Source organism: Bidens hawaiensis, unplaced genomic scaffold, assembly GCF_021521415.1.
Source record: "Bidens hawaiensis isolate Kalapana, Puna unplaced genomic scaffold, B.hawaiensis_p1.1 tig00002525_1, whole genome shotgun sequence".
Lineage (NCBI taxonomy): Eukaryota > Viridiplantae > Streptophyta > Magnoliopsida > Asterales > Asteraceae > Bidens > Bidens hawaiensis.
The window spans coordinates 2129479-2152151 of record NW_027491138.1 but is presented as its reverse complement, the minus strand read 5'-3'; the positions used below and the strand labels follow the sequence as shown (position 1 = coordinate 2152151).

Here is a 22673-nt window from a genome sequence, read left to right as displayed (position 1 = left end):
GCATCATATGCCCAGGCACCACACACGCTCAGGCATCATATGCCCAGGCACCACACATGCTCAGGCAGCATATGCCCAGGCACACATATGCTCGCGCATCACATATGCGCGCGGCGCATCAGCGCGCGGCGCATATCAAATGCTCGTGCATATCACATCTGCGCATGAAACATCTGCGCGTGAGAATAAAGAGAAGACCTCGCGCATCCTCAGGATTGGCGCATATCACACATGCACATAGTCAACCTCGTCCTTATCCAAATCAGGATTAGGGCAACCTTGATTGTGCACGTCAGACAACCTTCTAGAAGGTATCTTTTTAAGGAATAATAATATGCTGATGTTGACAGCTGCCAAATGAAAGGTGGACAACTCAGCATGACACATGTGCTACCACGTGATTACAACCAATGAGAAAGCACCAGGTGTCCCAGAGGACACGTGGCGCAGAGCAATTGGAGGAGGCCAACAAGGCTGAGCCCAATCAGTGGAAACCCTAGCACTATAAATACAGCATCAACTCCACAAGGAGAGATTCATTCATTCACATTCAATTACATTCAATCACAGACAGTTACAGCCAGTAACATACACAATCATATTCAATCACAGAGTATTCAGCTATCAAGCAATACTCTCCAGATTTCCTTACTCTCATATTATTATCTTCTCCACAAATACTTATTCTCACACCGGAGGGTTACCCCAAAGAGGACCCCTCTGTCCCTTTCTGAGGGGTAAGTTGACGGTGCTGTTCATTTTGTAGGTGGAAGAACCCAGATCCAAGAAAACCATCGGTGAAATAGTGTAATCACACCCGAGGAAAGTAGATCGTCTACCAGTGAGTCGATCCACGCTTCTTCAGCTAGCTTGTTTCATTTACCATGGTTACTTAGTCAAGTTACAATGATCATAAGTAGTGTAGCTGTTTAGGCGAATTGAACCCGCTTAAACATCTTTTTAGTCATGACCTTAATTTATAAGATTTAATTATAACCCAAACCCTTTTAACCTAAACTCACTAAACTTTGCATTTAAGTCATGTCGTGTAAACATGTTAAGTCATACATTACCAACTCTAAAATCATCTGAGATGTCAAAGGTCGATCAAGAACTAATACCAAATTCACAGAAATACTCCAACAACCGGAGATCTCTTGTCCACTAAAGCTTTAAAACCCAAAAATTTATGCAAATAATATCCAATGTAAAAGATCAAGTCCCTTACAACAATTAATCCCGCCGTATTTTTAGGTATCCAAAACTTATGATAATGATAACTAATAAAAAATAAAGAAACTAATAAAATTACAATCAGGTAACTAAAAGAAACATTCAAATTAAAATACTCCTTACAAGTCTCCATCCCACATTTCATGGATCATGTTCCGAATCTTCTGGGTCGGATCCAGGAACGGATCTCGACTAGGTTCTTCAATTGTTACCTAGGGAAGACTAAATAGTTTTAGAGTCTCAAAGCAGCTATTGAATTTGAGGCCCTTTTCTCTAGGGGCGAGCAAGATAAGGGTCGGGTAAAGGGTATTCAAATTTCTCCTTAAAGGGTAAAATGGTTTCAAGGGTCCGACCCGTTTTCAAACTTTTGACCCATTTACTAGTTTCTGGATAAATAGACATCAGATTTGTTATTAATCTGGAACTTAGGAGACGTTTGTATTTCATATATGATTCATCAGAAATTTCCCAACTACTAAGAAAAATAAAAATAAATGATCATACTACTGATTGGAAACATATATATGGGAATTCACTTAAGGGGGTGTTTGGTACAGAGAATGGAATTGTAGAGAAATGGAATTGCAGAGAAAGGGAATTGGTCTGGAGAATGAGAATTGACTGTTCTGTTTGGTAGTACAGAGATTTCAGTAGAGAAATATAGCTGATAATCATTTCTCTTGTTTGGTACATAGGAAATAAACAGAGAATTATATCAACTTTATCATTAGCACAAGTATTTTTTTCATAACAAATATTTATTAAAAAATAAAAAACATATAAAAAAATGCATAAATTCCAACCAAAATATGCATTGATCAAACCAATTCACATACAAAACATAGTTTTTAAGCAAAAAACATCAACCATAGTTAAAACCAATTCACATACAAAACATACTTCAACCATACACAACTATCCCATTGAACCATCGGTATACAACTCGACCATCTCAATTTTCTCTTCTATTGTCAACGCAAGAAAAGAACGTCCTAGATCCACATCTTTACCAATCAAATGAGCTGCTTTGAACCGTTTTTTCGTAGTGATACCTGGTAAAGCTTTCAACTCATCACTAACCTTTTCATAGATTTCACGAGCCTCCATACCTTCTTTGCTAAGTTGTTCACCCACCATCTCCCCAAATCGAAGCAAAACTTCCTTGATATCTTTGCAAGACTCTCGATATATCTCATCTGCATCCGTGCTTCTACCTCTTTTGCGCTTGCTTGTTACACTTCCTGTTTGTCCTTCAGATCTATCAACATTTGGAACGGCTTCATCAACAAAATCAAAGTCTTCAATATCAACAGGTGAGCTTTTTTGCGTCTCTTGAACAACATCTTCTTCTCCAAGGTCAACTGCTTTACTACCAGTAGCTCTATCCTTACCGAATATGGTACACAATTTGTCATAGAAAGGAAATGACTTGTCACGAAATTCACAGCACCTTTGTGAGACTACAAGACAATTACAAATAAATTAGACTAAAATTTTAAAATCTAAAAAATATATTTTTTAGAATATACCTTCACGTATTCATTCCAAACACTATCATTGGCAATAATATAACATTTTTGTTCATCCCAACCAAACCCACTTGTATGCACCATATCATATACAATGCTAAAGTGTGTCTTCCATGTCTTCATCCTAGACTTTATATGTGGTTCTGCTTTGAGGCCAGAGTTAGGAAGACTTACATCTAGCAATTGTTGAACACCATTTAAATAACCTGGTTTGAATCCATTGTCAGCACCAGCATACTTTCCGGATGCATGTATCTCCATTAATGCATCAATTAGCTTTGCATCTTCATCATTTGTCCAGGTATGCTTGCTCCGAGTAACTCCTCTCACTATATTTGAATCTGCCATGTCTACGTACAAATGCATAATTATACAATTAAAAATCATAATTCATGTAACTACAAATACAAATATAACAAGAAACATTAATAAGAAACAAATAAAGTGCATAAATAAACATTAATAAGAAACATCCTTGGTTCTACAAATAAAAAATACATAATTGTCAAACATAATTAAGAAACATTGTTGGCACGCTGCGCACGCATCGCAGTCCAACTATTAAACATTTCATTAGCAAGAAGGTCTCTACGATCGGTCCATTCTTGTGAGGGCTCGATCATAGAAATAACACTGTCATGGTCATTTGCAGGTTGTGTGTGATTTACTGGGATTTCGTTATCAAGAGGGTTTTCACTCATTGTTGTTCGTATGAAATTGTGCAATAAACAACAAGCAATGATGATACGTGGCATGGACTCTATGGGATGATATGAGTTATCACGCAAAATAGCCCATCTATCTTTAATCATTCCGAAACATCTTTCTATAACATTCATGGCCGATGAATGTCTCATATTAAAGAACTCCTTAGCATTCATAGGAGGACGAGACCAATCGTTAAGATGATAACGCTGACCTCGATATGGAGTTAAAAATCCTTCACCATTTGTATAACCGGCATCACAAAGGTAGTATGTTCCTACAATTAACCATAAACTCTATGTTAATTATCATACTTAAATCTATGTATATTCTTTGAAAATTGTCTATCACATACCCGGAGTTATTTTAAGACCATTGGGTCTACTGATTGCATCACGCAAAACTCTACTATCAGCTGCAGAACCCTCCCATCCCGCTAAGACATACGTAAATAAAAGGTCTCTCGTACATACTCCGAGTACGTTAGTACAAATCTGCCATTTTCTTGTCCTATAAGGTTTTCTATCAATAGCAGGGACTTTAACTTTAATGTATGTTCCATCTAATGCTCCTAAGCAACCCTGAGTTAAAAGAAAACATTACTTACTAATTTATGTTAGCAAAAAATATCTTTAATAAAAAATGTGTTTGACTAACCTTAAACCATTTCCATCTTTCATCAGTTTCATTATCTGGCACTGGCACGGGTGACTTGTAGAGTTCTTTGTGTAATCGACATATAGCATTTAAGACTAACTTGAAATACCGACTTACAGTTTCCCGGACCGATGAAATCTGTTGACTAGTATCCTATTCTTTGCATTATGAGCAAGAGTATGTAAAAACATTGCAACTTGCTCATCGACTAGCATGTTTTTACTATTCTTTAGTCCCCCTCTAGTTTCTAGCATATCACAAAGTGTTGTAAATGCATGTATATTCATTCTTATGTTAACAACACTCGTAACATCACTTTCATAAACCATCCTCACCATGTTTTCACGCCTATTATGGTAACTCATTAAATATTTTGTACGTAAAGTCATTGACTCAATCGACCGACGCAAATGATAAGTACACAACATCCACCAACGAATCGTAACATAAATGACATAAAATGCACCTATGGCAACTATTCTTTGTCTGGAAGGTGATCTTGCCATCTACACATAAAAATATAAGAAAATTCAAGAAAAGCAAATAACTCCAAAATATAATCCAAATATTAGCAACAAAGTGATCATGAAAGCAAGAAAAATGATTACAGGCTACTTTATTCACTGACTTGCTGAATGTTGTTTAATTGCCAATGTTTACATCAATATATATGTTATTTTGGATGAAATTGAACATCCAAGTTTCCATGTGAGTTACAAGTCAATGTTATACAAGATCCCTAAGGTTTCCATGTGAGTTACAAGTCAATTTCTAGATAAAAATGGTGTAAAAAGTGATGATTTGTTGATATGTAGAAATCTGAGTTTTTTGGTCAGATTTGAGTTTGTAAATATAGATTTATTTATCAACAAAACAATTGAAATAAATTATGAAAATATTTTCACAGAAACTTCAACATCTCTAGGTGTTTATATATTTTTCTCAAATTTTTAAAGTATGCATAAGGTTTTCAACTAAAATGCTAATTATCAAAGGTATCTAAAACTTACTGTTCAGAGTTTGTAAATGTCAAAATTTCTCAAAAATTGACTACTCAGGATTTGCATACAAGGCCAATTGGGAAATATTCTAGACACTTAAAATGTTTATTAGAAAGAGGAATGAAGTCTAAAACTTCAAAAACAAGAGAGTTATGCTCTTTAGAAGTGGACCTAAAATCTGTCAGTCAAAAACAGATTTGACCTTCGGTTTTATTTTTCACGTTTGGGTAATTAAAACTTCTCTAAAAATTACGAAACCAGTGGTTGAAACTAGACTCTTTGAACTTAATGTTAGACTCAAGAAACGATCAATTTGCATCTGTTATGATCAAAATATTGTTTGAACAAAACAGCATTACAGATTTCATCAGCAACAGCATTCAAGCAACTCATGTAAACATTCAATTTATCGGTTCCAACATTCAACCTAGCATCTAAATATCATTCTAACATAAAATTCATGATTCAAACTCATCAATTTCATACCATATAATGTTCAATTCCCAACATAGACATCAAAGATTTCATCAAGAGTCGAATTAAACATAAACCATTAAATCTAACATATCTAAATCGATTACCAACAACATACAAACATCCCACGATAACAATCGACATCAGTAGCTGAGTTTGGATCGAGGTTTAGGTCTGGTCGAGCATAAGAAAGTCGAAAAAATGAAAGTTTCATACCTAGGATCGTTGGAATCGAAGCAAGGATCGCGAATACGAACTCGGTTCTTGGATTGGAGATGATTTGTGGGTGATTAGAGGCTGCAAGTCGATCGAACAGCAGGGAGAGGCGTGAGTTTGCTGCTGTAGATCGAACAGCAGGGAGAGGCGTGAGAGAGTGAGGCTGAGAAATGAAACCCTAGAAATCCAATTCTCCGCTTTTTTTAGAGAAACAAAATCAGAGAAATGGAAATGGTTTATTTCCATTTCTCACATCTTTCTTTCATAAACAAACAAGAGAATTCTTTCCAATTCCATTTCTCACCCCTCAATTCCCTCTACCAAACACCCCCTAAATGTTTTCTACATGTAGTTTGTGAATACTTAAATGTTCTCTACATGTAATTTGTGAATATGAATATTATTTGCATCGGTTCAAATGGTTGATAAACTTTCGAAATTAAACTTTACTATGCTATTAAATGAAGTATAATTGTTCTAGGATTCGTATTCGTATATTAAAGTCCTATACGAGATATGCAACTAGTAAATGCAGAAAAAAAGATATGATTACTGCATTAAAAGGGTAAAGGGTTGGACCCTTAAAACCCTTATTTATACCCGATCCTCTATTGTTTAAAGGGTAGGGTCTATGGTCCGCATATTTTCCTAGAAAGGTAAAGGGTTCGGTAGGGAATTAGGTAAAAATCGGTTCTTACCCTTTGAACAGTCTTAATTTTCTCATAAAAAATTATTTTACTTTTATTCACATATCGCTGTTTAGAATTTCTAAAGACCAATTATTCTCTTCTAATTTTCTTTATAAGAAATTTACGAATAGTCATATACAAATAAGAACCAATCTAGAAAACAAACTTACTTGATAAAAAAAAACATTTACCCCTTTTTTTTTAAATAGTGATTCTTTAAAAATCTTTACTGTCGTTCTTTTAGGTGTTTCTAAACCCAATTCAACATATTATATGCCACGACTTCGTTTGGTCATGGCATCCAAGCTCCCGTATGTAGCCTGACTTCAGCTTATAACCATTATGCTTCTTCTCTTTACATCAATATTCAATAACATCGGTTTCTTACAATAATAACAATAAATTAGAAAAACAATTATGAAACTTAATTCACAAGTTCATATTTTATGTAGTATACAAATAGGGATATATCCTGAGTTACTCAACTTTACAAAATTAGTTCAATTTATTTTCTTTTTGTTTCATATACCGGATACCTATAAACAAATATTAATATATATTTAGGTCGATTTTTTTTCTAATAACCCTCACTTTTTCTTCAACATTCGTCAAAGATTGCGATATATTACATCACATAATGAATGACACTTATCCTAAAAAGTGATATAATATCTCTAAAAACTTTTAAAATACCTCTAAGTCATAAAGTAAAACGTGTACTATCGGACCACCTAAGATAAAGACATAATACTTTCTACATGTTCGTTAACACTCGTAACATTCATGAAAACATGTCCGAACTTAAACTCAAAATCCGTCAGCCCACAAATCTCCACCTTCTTCACCTCATTCTTCTTAATATCATACAAAAACACAAAAAACGGACTCACCAAACTCTTCTCCGCAAATATCATCTCGCCGGAAAATGTAGTCCCGGCGAACTTATACCTCCGGCGATCATTTATCTCACCATACATCGCCGGAATCTCAACACACTTCTTCACCCATGTCTCGTCCATTTGTATCCACATTAGCAACACATTACCTTGATGGTCAACGACGGTCAGACGCTCATCATGTTCCATTAAAGCACATTCTTCCGATTCCAAAATTGCATCATCGGGCATCTCGATTAACCGGAATTCTTCACGATCGACGTCAAAAGCGACCATGACGGGTTTATCGGAAGCTAACATACTCGGAAATGCTCTAAAATAGATTTGACCGTTAATACAGACACTCTCGTTAAATGGGAAGAACGACGGCCCGCCAGTGATTCTACGCCACTTGTTGGAGCGGGATCCGATTGTGAAAATTCGGTGCTCCATGATTATCTCGTCGTTCTCGTGACATGTGATCCAAGTGTCCAATACCTTGTGTGCGTTGGATGCTAGGTCATATCTGTTAGATAAAAGATATAGTTAAGATTCACTTTATTATCTTAGCATAAAACTATAAAACTATGTATCACGAGAGTAACAATTTTTACTAGTTTAACTCTTTTCCTTTTTTTTATTTTTTTAGAACGGCAACTTTTTTGTATTTAGGCTATCGGACTCTCCAAATGCCTCACTCTGGCCAAACTACGTTGTCTTAACCAGGTCCACACTAACTTTAGAGTTTGGGTTGGGCGTTCCTCTAGAAAACCATACCGCCGCCGACTGTCACGCTGGCCAAACTAGTTTAATTGATAACATAATTACAATTTAATGTTTATTTAATGAAATATGAGTCGGTGAATGTACTTGGCTGGAAAATATGTGATCTCACACCCCTTTTCCTTCACGCCCTTTATCCGGTTAGCGGCCAAAGAGGCTTTCTTTTTGGCGTCCATGGTTTGACCGAAGTTGGGATGTTAAACTGATATAATGATATGGTCGCTTGAGGCGTCACATCACTACATAGAATCTAATTAGATTGCTTTTCTTTACAAAATCTATGGTATCACGCCCCTTTTCCATCGTGCTCATTATCCAGTTAGCCGCCAAAGAGGCTTTCTTTTTAACGCTCATGTGTAATGGTTAGGCCGAAATTGAGGGTGTGAAACTGATAAGGTGGCTTGAGGCGTGACCTCATGACTACACGCTATCTAATTAAATTGTTTTTTTTAACGATTATTCTCGATACACTCTTATATTTATACTCTTATTATAAATAATTGATTAATAATGAACAATACCCGAAGACGTTTGTCCGGTGATGTGTACAAGCTGGCGACGACGCCTTCAGCTCCGGTTGCGTCCATGGAAGCTTAACGAATTTACGAGTGGAAGGATTGCAAACACACATGGATCCTAAATTGAAGCAAATCAGCCCGTTAACCGACTGCGAGACAAACGGGTGGGCAAACCCGGGGATAGTAAGGATACGGGTCGGGTTTGGAACAGATTTCGTTTCATTAGACGGAATTTTGACCGAGAAGATTGTACGTTCGGAATTGAAGCGGTTGATGAAGGTGAGAACAAGGGTGGTGGAAGCTCCGGCGGCGGCGGTGGCGGTGGCGGACCGGGAGAAGTGGGATTTGGAGAATGATGGGTGGATGATGGTGGAGTTCCATCGGGTCGAAACGGACCGGAAGCGGGTCAGGGATTTTACGGGGAGACGTAGGAGGATTTCGGATATGAGATCATGGGGAATGGATACGGGTCGGGTGTTATCATCTTCGTCCATTGTTTTTGGATGATGTTCAAGTGTATGGGTGGAGTGTGGTATAAATAGCAAGTTGGGGCCAATCTTCTTCTAGTTTGACTTGGTAACCCAGATCTTCTAACTTCCAAGACACGACATGAATAATAATAATAATAATAATAATAATAATAATAATTTTTGAAAGTTTTTGCCATTATCATCAATAATAAATGCTATACATATATATATATAGGGGAGGAATATTTTGAGAACCATGTTAAGTTTTAAGAACTCAATTCTAGGCCACACATTTAATTAAATGGATTGAAATATGTGGTTGAGATTAAATCTGGCAAAAAAGTCAAAGTAGGAGAGAGAATAAATATTTAAGTGGTTACACTAACTTTTACATCCGTTAGAGCATTATCATCCAACTCCTCATATTATGTGAGGGGTGTTTTTATAATTTAGAGAGTGATTCAGGGTATTGTGAGTGAAGAGTTTTTATATTTTAGAGAAAGTAGTGATTTTTCTGTATATTTGAAAAGTTACTGTTCATCCCCTATAATTTTTTAATATATTTTAAAAGTGGTTGTGAGTGAAGGAAAGAGAAAAGGTAATGATAAAATGTATAAAAAATATTATTTAATTGAAATGGAGAGAAAAAATAGAGTGAGTTTAGTGTAATTTTTGGCTTGGATATAGGGAGTGAGATGATAATGCTCTTACACATGTGTAAAAAGTTGACTCGGTGCGTAAAAAATTATGTAATTTTTTTACGTGTATGTAACTTACATATATTACGCATGTGTAAAAAAAATTCAAAAAAAAATCGTTACACTGAGTTCTTTCGAGTTCTTAAAATTCAAATGGGTTCTTAATTGAAATCTCCCCTATATATTTATATATGCTAAGTATAAAATGAAAACCCACTTGAATTGTGAAAACTCTAGAAACCCATTCTCAACCACATGTTTTTAATTAATGTTTAAATCTTGTGGTCTACAATTAAAGTGAATAAAAAATGTAAATATAAATATAACATTTGCTCTCTCCTGAAAACATATATAAGAATTAGTAAAAAAATGTTAAAAAATAACAAAACATTTTTTTTTATGTTTCGATGTTTTGTATTAAATGCAATGTTTTAAAAACCGGTTTTTTACTCGTACCGGATTGGACTAAAAAATGGTGCAACCGATTGAATCGGGTTATACTGTCACACCCCGACCAAAGGCGGCGGAACATGCCGAGGTGTAACGATTGTCCATAAGCACATGACACTAATTAAAGTGACAATATTTAATAAACTCATTTCATTTCACAACATCGAAAATGTCACATAACAATTATCCATAAAATAACCATAAACAGGATATCACAAAATATGGCAAATTGATATTGTTCATTTTTACTAATATCCTAAGGTCTTTGATGCGTTTTCTTCACAACCATAAATCAACCAAGATGCAAACCTGCAACATTTCATAAAATAAAGTTTGTCAACACAAAGGTCGGTGAGCAATTCATAAATTTTAATCATATTAGTATATAATAAAGATAGCCACAAAACTTGCATACGAAACGATAAATAAAAGTGGTAATTTGGATAAATAGATATCGCTAAACACATTAGCGACACCTAGCAATAAGGGGATGCCAAATAGTCTAGGATTTTATAGTTATCGTTAATTGCATTACGTTAACGACACCTTGCTATAAGGGGATGCCAAATAGTCTAGGATTTTATAGTTCCACCAACCAAAAGCGATAAACACATAGGCATATAAGCATAGAACACCAAATCGAGCAATTATTAGGTAAAGTATACAACTACGTTTGTGGTTTAAGATTCAAATATAAAGCATTTTGTTGAATAAGTATGAAATGTCACCCCCAAAATAAAAGATGGAAAATGGGGTATGAAGTACTCACCTTCAAGTGGTAAACTTGAAAGATGATAATTTGGAGATTTGTCGGAACGACGAGTTTAACGCACAATGCCTAAAAAGAAAAGAAGTCTTGAATTTATAAATGTTGTCTTGAAGGTCTTTAAACAAAATAAATGTTGAGAAATATAAATAATTAAAGTTTAAGGTTTAAAATGTGACTATTTAAGAATTTATAATAATAACCCTTTAAAAATGTAAGTTTGCTCGAAATCGGGTTAAAGTATCTAACCTTAATATTTACTCAACCTATGTTAAGTAATAAGGTGGGTAAAATGTAAGAATGCAAATCCCTTTGAAATAAAGATACTAAAACGGGTTTTTTTTTATCGAGTGTTCGGGTTGTCGGTTCGGGTCTTGATAATTGGTCAAACCCAAAGTCAACTTTCCAAAATATTGAATGTTATGAGATAAATCAATAAAATTTAATAAGACTTAACCAAGTATGTAGTTCCATTGTTTTAGAACTAACAACGCACGTTAAGCAAGTGTTCGGTTTTGTCGGTCCAAACTTTGTTATGAGATCAAGTTGGATCCAACATTTCCAAGTACTTAAGAAAATATTTAAAATCAATTTGTAACTATTTTTAAAGAAATATACAAGTCTTGATGGCTAAAAAAAACACACTTGTGTGTCTTAAGCGAGCAAGAATCGGTTTGGTTCGGTTTCCATCTCACGACAAGTTCATAGATGGTTTTCACATGTCCAAACACTAAAGAACTTGTATAATAATGTACAAATAAAAAAAGTACCAAAAGTTAACAATAAAGTCTTTAAACAAAAGTTCGGTTTTCGGTTCGGATCGTGTTTCGGGTTAAGACCGAGGTAAGATTCTACAAACCCATAACCATAGAATTTGTAAAAATGATTTAGAAACTTAGATCTAACACTAAGTATGTTTAAACAAACAAAACTAGTAACAAAGTTCGGTTTACGGTTTAGAGCTATTTACGGTTAAACCGAAGCATAGACTTTTAAAAACCCATAACCATGGAACTTGTAAACATGACCAACAAACTAAAATAAGCAAGATTAATATGTATGAACAAGTTATATAGATGTATATATATCAAGGACACGAAGTCCTCCATGAAGCCTTGCCTTATGGGGTCCGAAACCTCACCGACCGGAATCGGATAAGTAACTACCAAAGGTAAACAAGGGGTGTATATTATATATATGTTGCACAATCATAAACAAGTATTAATAAGGCTACATAAACTAATTAAGATGAAAGACCAAAATCCTTCAAGAACACTTAAGAAGATAACCTTGAATCTTTGATGTTTGAGAGAGTTTTTTTTTTTGAGTTGTAGCGAGGGAAAATGAAGAGGAAAGGTGGTGTATATATAGGGTAATGTTTGTGGTCAAATATGGGTGTGAGACACAAGAGTTTTCATGCAAAATGGATCAAGGCAAAAACACAAAACAAAAAAAAAATAATAAATAAATAATAAATAAATAAATAAAAATAAAAATAGGATGTTTTCAAGACCCAACAAGTGTGAAACAATATTGTAACATAAATCCATCATTTTGATTATAACATAAGCTTCGGTTTACAAATCGGGTCGGTTTTACATAATAAACAAATACAAAAACGAATACAAACAAGACCCGAAATTGACGAGTGTCACATATACCGGAAGGTTCAACTGTTTGAATAGTTTACCTTATAATTTATTATAAATGCAAATTTAACTCTAAAAATAACCAGAAGTTAATGATTCTATAACAAAAAATAATCCAAAAGTTAATCCACATTAAAAAATTAATTCAAAAGCACTCAAGTTTAAAAAAATAGTCCTAAAGTTTATACGTTTTATGTTAATTGTTGGGTTAAAAGTAATTTTGATAAAATATGGGCCGTAAATATCAAAATTTTCTCAGACTTAAAATCGGTTTGCCAGTAAAAACCGGTATTTTAGAAAAAACTGCCAGTACGATGTTCTAGTAAACCGGCCAAAAATACTGGGCTCAAAATCCCGGAATGTTATGCGAAATCCGGTTTAACCGGTTCAACCGGCCGGTTTGAACCGGTTTTTTAAACACTGATTAAATGTTACAACATATATTACATGTAACAAAAAAAAACGATGTTACATAGGGTTTTCGCGGGTTTTCACAACTCAAATGGGTTTTCATTTTAACCTTACCATATATATATATATATATATATATATATATATATATATATATATATATATATATATATATTGAAAACGGGCTAAGTATAAATAAGTAAATCGAACGTTTACTATGTGTCACACCCCGACTTAGGGTCTGGGTACGACGCCCGTTAATTGGTATCCGGTTTTGAAAATATATCAGGGTTGCGGGTTATTAGCGGAAGTCTTTTAAAATTTTAATATTTATTTATATAAAATAATGAGTTTAATTACCCATTTCAATATTTGATAAAATATGAGCGGAAGCCTTTTAATAAAAAATTTATTTATAAAATGTCGGGTCAGAATTCCCGTTTTGTTATTTCAATACCTGTTATTTCAAAATATGATTCTTTACATATTTAACTAAAATATCTGAGTCATCAGATCACCTCTAATGACTATGTCTCCAATCTTCCATCAGTCTTGCCTGTCAGTTCTATTCTTTACAGTTTCCTGAAATGTGGGGAAAAATACGTCAGCACACAGCCGGTGAATGACGCTGACTTAATAATACCAGTATGTAAACAATAACAATACCTTTGTGACAATACTCATTAGGCACCCAACTCAATTGGGTTACAATTATCCTAAGTACATGTACAATTAATCATATACACAATATCATTTCTCTGATCAGTCCTGTAGACTACCAGAGGCATGTTTGATGATATGCATGGCCTCGGGGAAATCCCAGTCACCATGTATGTATGAATCCAGACACATGTATACTCTTAATTTGAGTATGCCCGTTTCTCATTATTGTAGCACAAAGTTTTAAGGATTTGTAAATCCTATGTAAACAGTTCAGACTCTAAAAGAGTTGTAAAAGTTCGGGGCGTATTCACCTGTTATGATTGTAATCAGTTTCTGACACTAATTCCTGTATATTGATCAGTTTCGGTTACTGACCCCTGTCTATAAATCAGTTTCTGTTACTGATTCCTGTTTCTGTTTTCAGCTTTCAGATTGATTGATTGGCTGTTATCTCGGACCTATAGTACAAGTATAACATTTGTATAAATATCTAGATCTACGATCTAGCTTCAGACCCCGTAGTCTGTTTTGTATAGCTGTAACCTTGATAATTTATTTGTACAAAATATGTGGACATTTGTCCCTTTGTTTGTTTATTAATTATATCTCAGGTTTCTTCTTCAGGAAGAAACATTTATACCAAGTTTCTTCTTCAAGAAGAAACATTACTTTATCTATAACCTGTGTGAATGAATAGTATATTTCTTAATCATTAAGAAATACTATTTTAACTATACCCTTTGCCTATAAATGAATATGTTTCTTAATCGTGAAGAAACAACAATTTAACTATAACATTTGCTTATGAAAAGTTATATTATACTTAACAATGATCAAGGTTCGGGCTATACCCCCAACTATGGTCTAAGCTATTATTATAATAATAAAATAATATCTTATTTTTTTAAGATATATTTAACTTATTTTTTTAAAAGTGTGTTTATGTTATTATTATTTTAACTAATTGAGTATTTTATGTTAAAATACAGGAGATAAAAAAGAACTAAGGTTCTATATTATGGCTTAAACGTTATGCAAAATTTATTTTCTGTTCTAAATTTGCAATCATAGAGAATTAATATGTAGACAAGTAGAATAGAACAAAATAAATTTGAGGTTACATGTGTCAGGCTCGAGAAACTCATACCTTACTTAGATTCATTTGTCTAATACGAATTTTAGGTTTGTATCAGATTTCAGGTTTATATCGGGTTCTATATGTCAACCTGGCTAGCACTAGCGATAACATCTTTAGTAATAGATAGTTGTCAAATATAACAATCCTTGTTGGGGAATTTTATGCAAAACAGATTATCTTCGGAAAATCTGAGAGTCGTAAATCACTTTCAGATCAAAACCTATTTGTTGGTTCCTAAATATTTTGACCGGATAAAACTCAGATTTAAGAGCCAAAAACGAGTAAGGTTTTTTTGTGTGTTTTTATGAACCAGAGAGTTCGAACGTATGATCATGATGATTCCATTATGTTGTTTTAAAATTCAAAACAAAACAAAGACACTCATGTTGATTTTTCATATAAATATGAACGAAATTTAATTAAATTAAATTTATGATGCAATTTTAATGAAGCAACATATGTCAGCTCGACCCTAGCCAGGGCTGCCACCCCTTGGACCCCATTACCAGGGGCGCTGCCCCTGGATCCCGCCAAAAGGGCGTTGCCCCTTGGAACCCCTATGACTTAGGGGCCCTAGGTACCAATAAGATTATAATAAGATCAAATAAGTGTACACTTCACACCTAACTTATTTAGATTCATATTATAATTAACTTAATAACAAATTGGAGAAGGTTCATGTACATTTTAATCTTAACATGAGAACTTAAGAAATAATACCAATTTATAAAAAAAATGAGAACGTAAGAAACAATACCAATCTACATAAACAATGGTTTATAATAACAAAGAAAAAAACCTAAAAATTACAACAAAAGAATCAAAATCAAGAACAAAATAATAACAGCAAATACTTATAATAGCAAAAGAAAAATCTAATGGTAAGAACAAAATATACATCAGCAAATACTAAAAACGTCTCATAATCGAAATTAGCAAATACGAAACAAAAAATAACATCAAACATCAATAAAAATAAACCTAATAATAACAGCAAATTGGTTCTCACAATCTTCATATAAAAAATAAAATGTATTTAATCCTGTTTCATAATAAATTAATCCCTAATTACACTAAAATAAATATCAACACTTTTCATTGGAAAAATCTGATACAATTAACTAATACGGAGTCAAGTTTGTTTAATATATTTTCACTTCGGACATTGCTTTAATATAAAATATACAATAATTTAGTATTTGAAAACGTCTAGAAGGACCAAAACAGATATATGTCCTTTTCACTCATCTGCTTGAAAAATAATTATTTACAAAACAAACCATGTACAAAAATATAAATAGTTATGCTTAATTGTAATTTATATAATCAAGAAATTGTTACAAAACTAGTTAATAAACGAGAAGAAATATAGGGAGAAAGAGATCAAGTATTCCGTTGATCAAGCATACAATACAATGATATATAATGTGGTATATATTGAACTAATTAAGAAACCTAATAATTATATAACTATAACAACCATGACCGGTATTATTCAATTTATTCATACATTTGTTGATAACTAAAGCGAATATATCTATCACACACTCTCTTGGTTATCAACTTATACACTTAGATATGTTGTTTCATTAAAATCTTGTCAAGAAAACTCAGTAGGAGAAAATCATAGGTTAGTGAAAAATAGATAAATGTTTATTGTCTCCCATTGATATTTATAGATCATGTATGTTTCCTCATTAAAAATCTTACTAAAAACAACCAATGGCATAAAACTTGGTGAACGGAAAAAGAGCGCAACTTGTATAATGCTCACCCTCATTTTAATGTATCATTTAAGTGACTAGTTTTGATCCTTAGTGAAAGTTGTACAAGACTTTTGTAGTCAATAATTGGCCACCTGATTTCTTGATGTGCAATTCTTTACATTGAACAATGTTGTATGATCTTCATGTGAGACTTTTATTGCATCCTCTAGTAAACATATAACATAAGATCCACAACCATGTTGTATTGAGTTCCTTGCATCTACATGAGTCATGGCTAACAAAACTTGTTATGATTGATGAAAAAAATATAAACACATATCTTTTATTCCTTAAGTGTACCAAAACATTTGTTTTAACTCATTTCAATGTCTCGTCGCTGAACACAAGTTATATCATTAAAATAATGATGTATTTAGTCCTGTCAAATTTGCAATTTACTATGGTACCTTTAGACCAAAATTTTTTCGTTCTTTTATAAGATGATAATATGATCATTTTCTATATCAAATAATGACAACCTTTGGTGTACTTAGAGTATGAGTCTTTTTCATCAAAATTAATGGTTATTGGTTAAGACTTAGGATCTTATGGTCTTGGGTTTAAAACTTGACTAAAAAATGTTATTTCACAGTGGTAGGTTTCTTCCCTGGTGGTACTCCTGGGTAAATCAGGCTTAGGGCGTCAAAATCAGTATAGACGGTTGCCTCCCGTCTCAGAAAAACTCACTCGAATTTAGAGGAGGTTCTAAATGTTGTTAAAAAAAATTTAATGTTTTACCAAGATGTCTGGCCTATATGGTGTGGTTACGTCCACTTGCCCTTTCGCTTGTGGGTTGTATGGTGTGTATAAATCCATATCAGCTTTGGCTCCAGGTGCTATGTGCATGCGTGCGCGAAGCTGTGAACCTCCTGCATGAGTATCTCGCGTCTTCTTCATGCTGTGCACCTCTTCCTCATCACTAATATTAGCTTGTTCGGTGTGAACAGAATGACTGTCTTCCGGCTGCGCGCGTCTTTTTTGTTGTTCCCTGAATGGTTTGTTTATCAAATGCGAGCCTTTGTGTTAAATCGGCTAACTTTTTGTGTTTTACCAACTCATTGTATTTGTCCATTAAACGCCGTTGTTCGTTTATGAGCCATTCTTTAGGGTCATTGGTTTCAACTTCCGGACCCATTGGTCTTTTTTGTTTTGTACCAGTAAGATTTTGGAACGTGAGATCGTCTGGGGGAGTTTCAGTTTGACTATGAGGTGTTGTGTTGAAGGGAAGGTTACTGGTGGTGCGCGCAGTGTCACGCGGCGCCCTCAGAACCTGATGTCCCTCATTAACATCCTCAAGCTCATTATCCTCCAGAACTTGATCGTTGTTTCAAACACCGGAAACCATTGTGAAGATTTTCAGAGAGAAAATTGATGAAATAGTGGTTTTGTTGCCGTTGTAACAGGTGATGGCGCCAATGAAGAAGCGTATATCGACTTACTTGTATACGATCAACGTTCCTCGGGTACGAGTGTGCTATATCACCGATGATTTTCCGATATACGAGTTCTTCCACCTACAAAACGAACAGTACCGTGAGCTTACCCCTCAGAAAGGGAGGGAGGGGTCCTCTTTGGGGTAACCCTCCTGTGTGAGAATCAGATATTGTAGGAGAGGATAATCAGGATGTGCAAATGAGTAAAGGACTTATAATATATTTTCTTGTCTGCCTCCAACTGTGGAGGCGGCCTAGTATTTATAGTGCTAGGGTTTCCAATGATTTGGCTCAGACCCAATTAGGGCCTTTTTAGCCTCCCCCTATTGCTTCGCGCCACGTGTATTTAGGACACCTGGTGCTCTTTCATTGATTATTCTCTGACCAACGTATTTCACCTGACCCATGTGCCATCACGTGGTAGCACATGGGCTTTGCTGAGTTGTCCACATTTCATTGGCAGCTGTCAACCTCAGCACATTCTTTATTTCTTAAAAGATACCTTCTGGAAGGTTGTCTGATGAGCACAATCACGGTTGTCCTTATCCTGATTTGGATTAGATTATTGTCTCATTTATGCACCTATCCTGGGGATGCGCGGGGTCTTCTCTTATTCTCGCACTGAGTGTGCGCGCTGTGTGCATATGCGATATGCGCCACGCACAGGTGTTTCGTGCGCTTGCGCATAGGTTTCGGCTTTGTGTCTTCGTGACATCTTGATTTCAAGCTTCTTATCCGGACTTTATGGGTTGACCTGCCCCGCTCGATGTTGGGGCGGGTGCATACCCCTTCAGTTACTTTTTTAGTTTATTTATAAACTGCAGATTAAACTACCACTCACAGAGAATATGCATATCCCGAGTGTCTTCAATGCAAATGTGACGTCATAAAAAACACGTGGCCTTCCCTTCCCCGAAAGCTCAACGGGATTAGCGACCAAAAGTTCTGTATCGGGGCCACGGTTTGTGATGATGACTCTCAATGGATGTAGCATTTCCTCCTTTAATCGGGAACAAAATGTAACCTGGTTTTCGATATCTAGAATCTTTTTCCCGTCGCCTGTTTGTATAAATAAATCCAAACTCCGGTACCCTTTAACACTAGTAGAGATCCTTCCGTATGCAATCTGAATAAAAAGTATGTAAGTTATTCATTTGAAAGTAAAAATGACCAAAATCCCGTGCAAGGCATATGAATGAACTTAACAGAATAAGTCAACGCCAGTTAGTCAAAAAGACATAACGTGTTAAAACTTTTCAAATAAAGCACAACCTTCAATTTGGGGTAAACCTATTACTCTATCATTATCTTTAGGGCATAACACATCCAAATTCATTGTATTCATTTGATTAGATTACATTTTGTAATTGTTCACCATTTGAACCAGCCGGTTATTGGTCAGACGGGTGAACCGGTTAAATCAGACCAAGTGGTGCGACCAGATTCCAACTTCTTTATTTTCTTTTCACTTTTTTTCCCTTCAAAATTTCATTTTACGAGTCACTTGTTATTTATAATTTCAAGTCTTAATACTTTACTAAAATTACAAATTCACATCAAAACATAATGCTTTTCATATTTTTTATTAGATATGTACATACAGTTTTATGGTTTTTATTATTCATGGCGTTATCCAGTTTTAAAACCAGTTCCACCAGTGAACCAGCAAGGCGACTAATTCCAAAAATATTGGTTTCGATTTTAACCATTTTGACCCAGACCACAAATTCAACATATTGACCCATAACCCAACCCGTCCAGCCCACCTATTTAAAATAAAATATGACGGGAATAGAATACCCGAATACTGCAGTCCTTCGAGACCTTCAAAATATCATATATGGGCTTTTTCTGATCAAGGCATTGTATTTGAAGCAACGTATGAGACGGGCTCATTAAATTATCCACATTAATAACCGCCTTCTTAACATCTGAAACTTCTTTGGTAAACAACATCAGCAATTTCTTCTGATATAGAAGAAAACCCTTGGTAGCATTTGAACTCGGGGCCTGCTAACTGAAGCTCACAGCTGATACAACATTCTCCTAACACGCCACTAAGATGCTCACATGTTTCTTCTCGTCTTATACGTGTGTGCAGCATGTCCCCACATTTAAGGGTCTATGTTATAAGTTTAGAATCAATATACAGGACCCGGGCCAACCCTAGTCAACAGGTATACAAAGAGACTTACAAATGATCGGTTATAAAGACGAGGTCCAACACTTTCCCGTCTGGTGTTGTCATGACTTTTAAACCTTGAATTGTTAACTCGAGCTCGCAAAGTACTTTAGTGACATCTGTGAATTTGCATTTTTATATTAATGTAAATGAAGTAAGTTTCAAAATATAGCCCTGCTTGCGGTGCGCACATATGATGTATATATGTGTGAACCCTCGGGTGGGCAAAAGTGAAATTGCACTAATTTTGACGTTATTTTACTAATCTCGTGAAAATAACGTTAAAAGTGACGGACGGTTAATCAGGCATCATGTAGTGGCGTTGATAGCTGAAAGATAAGGGTACATGCACCGATCAGCCGGTGTCCCGATGATTGAGTGCTATGTGCCTTATGTCCAAGGCTTGATGCAAAACTACTATCGAGTCGGGGGTCTCACCGGAAGCAGCCTCTCTATCCCTATGGGGTAGAGGTAAGGCTGCCTACATCTTACCCTCCTCAGACCCTACCATAGCTTTGCTATTGGTGGGATATACTGAGTACGATGATGATGATGATGATGATGATGAAGTAAGTTTCAAAATGTGAATTGAAATCAAAATAATAAGATTGGCAGTTATTTACCGTGAATTAACCCTTGGCGATCGAGGGAGAAGACCTTCAAGACATATAATGGAGGTGATCTGGAACGATCAGGTAACTGGTTCAAATAAAATGCGGGCAGAAACGATGGGCAGCAAGATAAGAGCCTGTTTTTCAAGCTCGCCCAGTCGACTTTCAATGAGATTGGACATGAAACGACCCATAATACGACATAACACCATTTCCCGTCTATAGAGAAATCTAATAACACGGATATAGAATAATATATACCCCAGAAGTTATTGCATGCTATTTATCAACTATATATAACTACAATGAGATTTATTAAAAGAAGCATAATTAAATCAATTCACATATTTGCGCTCGTGATAATTACAATAAACCCTAACTAATATATTTTTATCTAATAAGCATCGTTAACACCAAAGGGCTTGTAGCCTTGTGGTTTAACTATCAAGGCGTAGTAAAGGTGTTCAATTCCTCCTCAAATGGTTAAGGTGTAAGTTAGTTCTAAAAAAATATATCGCTAAACATAAACAACTAAACCGAGCTTTTTCTCACCCATACGAAAGCTATTGATAGCGTCTAGGGAGGGTGGATGCAGCCAGACATACATACCACTATCCTCTAGAATAGATGACCATAAACAGACATGAAAATTAAATTATATAAAAAAAGAAAATATAGATTCTCATGATTCGAGCTAAACTGAAGATAGCACAAAGTAATTAAGAAAATATAAGCTACCAATTACAGTAAAATAGTGAGCATGTATGACAAAGTAAATACTAACAAACTATAATATATAAAATACGGAAACAAGAAGAATGTAATATAGGACGAACGGCCACCAGAAATTATGGAAAAACTAAGCAACACAAAACATATTAAACCCTAAAAGTCGTTAAGCAAATTCCATCAAAATGAATATACAGAAAATTAAACACAAAATCGGATAAGAGTTTAACTAACCTCCACGAGTCACATAGAGTCCAAATTCCAGCACATTCCGTACAAGGTCACACCCAAGCCCAGCCTTATCGGGACAGTTAACCGTCACAACAGACGGCTCACCGGAACTCTTACCTTCCTCGATCAAAACGACGTCGTTCGATGACATGCCCATTGATTATAATTTTAATTATCACCGCCGGCGACTAAATCCAGTTGAGATTAACCGGAATGTAGTCGGAGGCGGCGTGTTTTGTACTTTTGTTGTTTTAAGGTGAGAAGAGAAATTAGTTGGTGTTTGGTTTGTGTGGATTAATGATGGGGAGTTGAGTTCATGTGGCGTGGGCTGGCGGATGGCGGCGTCCCATGTGGGCCCCTATGCTGTGTGGTTTCCACGTCAGCGGGTGCACTAGCCGACATATTAGACGTATCCTTCCACTTCCAGGGTTATTATTATATGCGGTTGTGACTAATTGTCGCTCTGGCCAAATAACTACTTGTGTCATTTGATATATATATTTTTTATTTTTATTAGGTTTGTTGTAAAGTTATGTTATTTTAATTTGAGTGGTATGTTTGTAAAAATAAAAAAAAATGCACCTATTCAGCTGTTGTTTGTGCCATACGTTGTCTCTTTAATCTATAATTCTTTATAAGCATACTTGATTTTTCACATGAGGATCATATTTTATATTTATTTTTGCATAGCTTTATAAACTTAAAGATAATATGATATTGTTAATTTTATTAAAGAAATCAGATGTAATAAAATATTAAAAGAGTTACACGGATAGTAACGATAGTATGATATTAT

The 22673-nt window shown here is 34.9% G+C and overlaps 1 protein-coding gene and 1 pseudogene across 2 annotated transcripts; both read right to left on the bottom strand.

Annotated features, from left to right (window-relative positions):
• Positions 1-7180: 7180 nt before the first annotated feature.
• On the bottom strand, positions 7181-9211 carry LOC143619933 (F-box protein At1g30790-like). Its single transcript, XM_077091753.1, has 2 exons — positions 8684-9211; positions 7181-7905 (listed from the first exon to the last, which is right to left on the bottom strand). The coding sequence occupies exons 1-2, from the start codon at positions 9172-9174 to the stop codon at positions 7236-7238; spliced, it is 1161 nt and encodes a 386-aa protein (XP_076947868.1). The 5' UTR covers positions 9175-9211; the 3' UTR covers positions 7181-7235.
• Positions 9212-18924: 9713 nt separating this feature from the next.
• LOC143619932 (ACT domain-containing protein ACR9-like) lies at positions 18925-22160 on the bottom strand (annotated as a pseudogene). Its single transcript, XR_013151256.1, has 5 exons — positions 21881-22160; positions 20930-21148; positions 20316-20425; positions 19925-20246; positions 18925-19250 (listed from the first exon to the last, which is right to left on the bottom strand). The product of XR_013151256.1 is annotated as an ACT domain-containing protein ACR9-like (transcript).
• Positions 22161-22673: the final 513 nt, after the last annotated feature.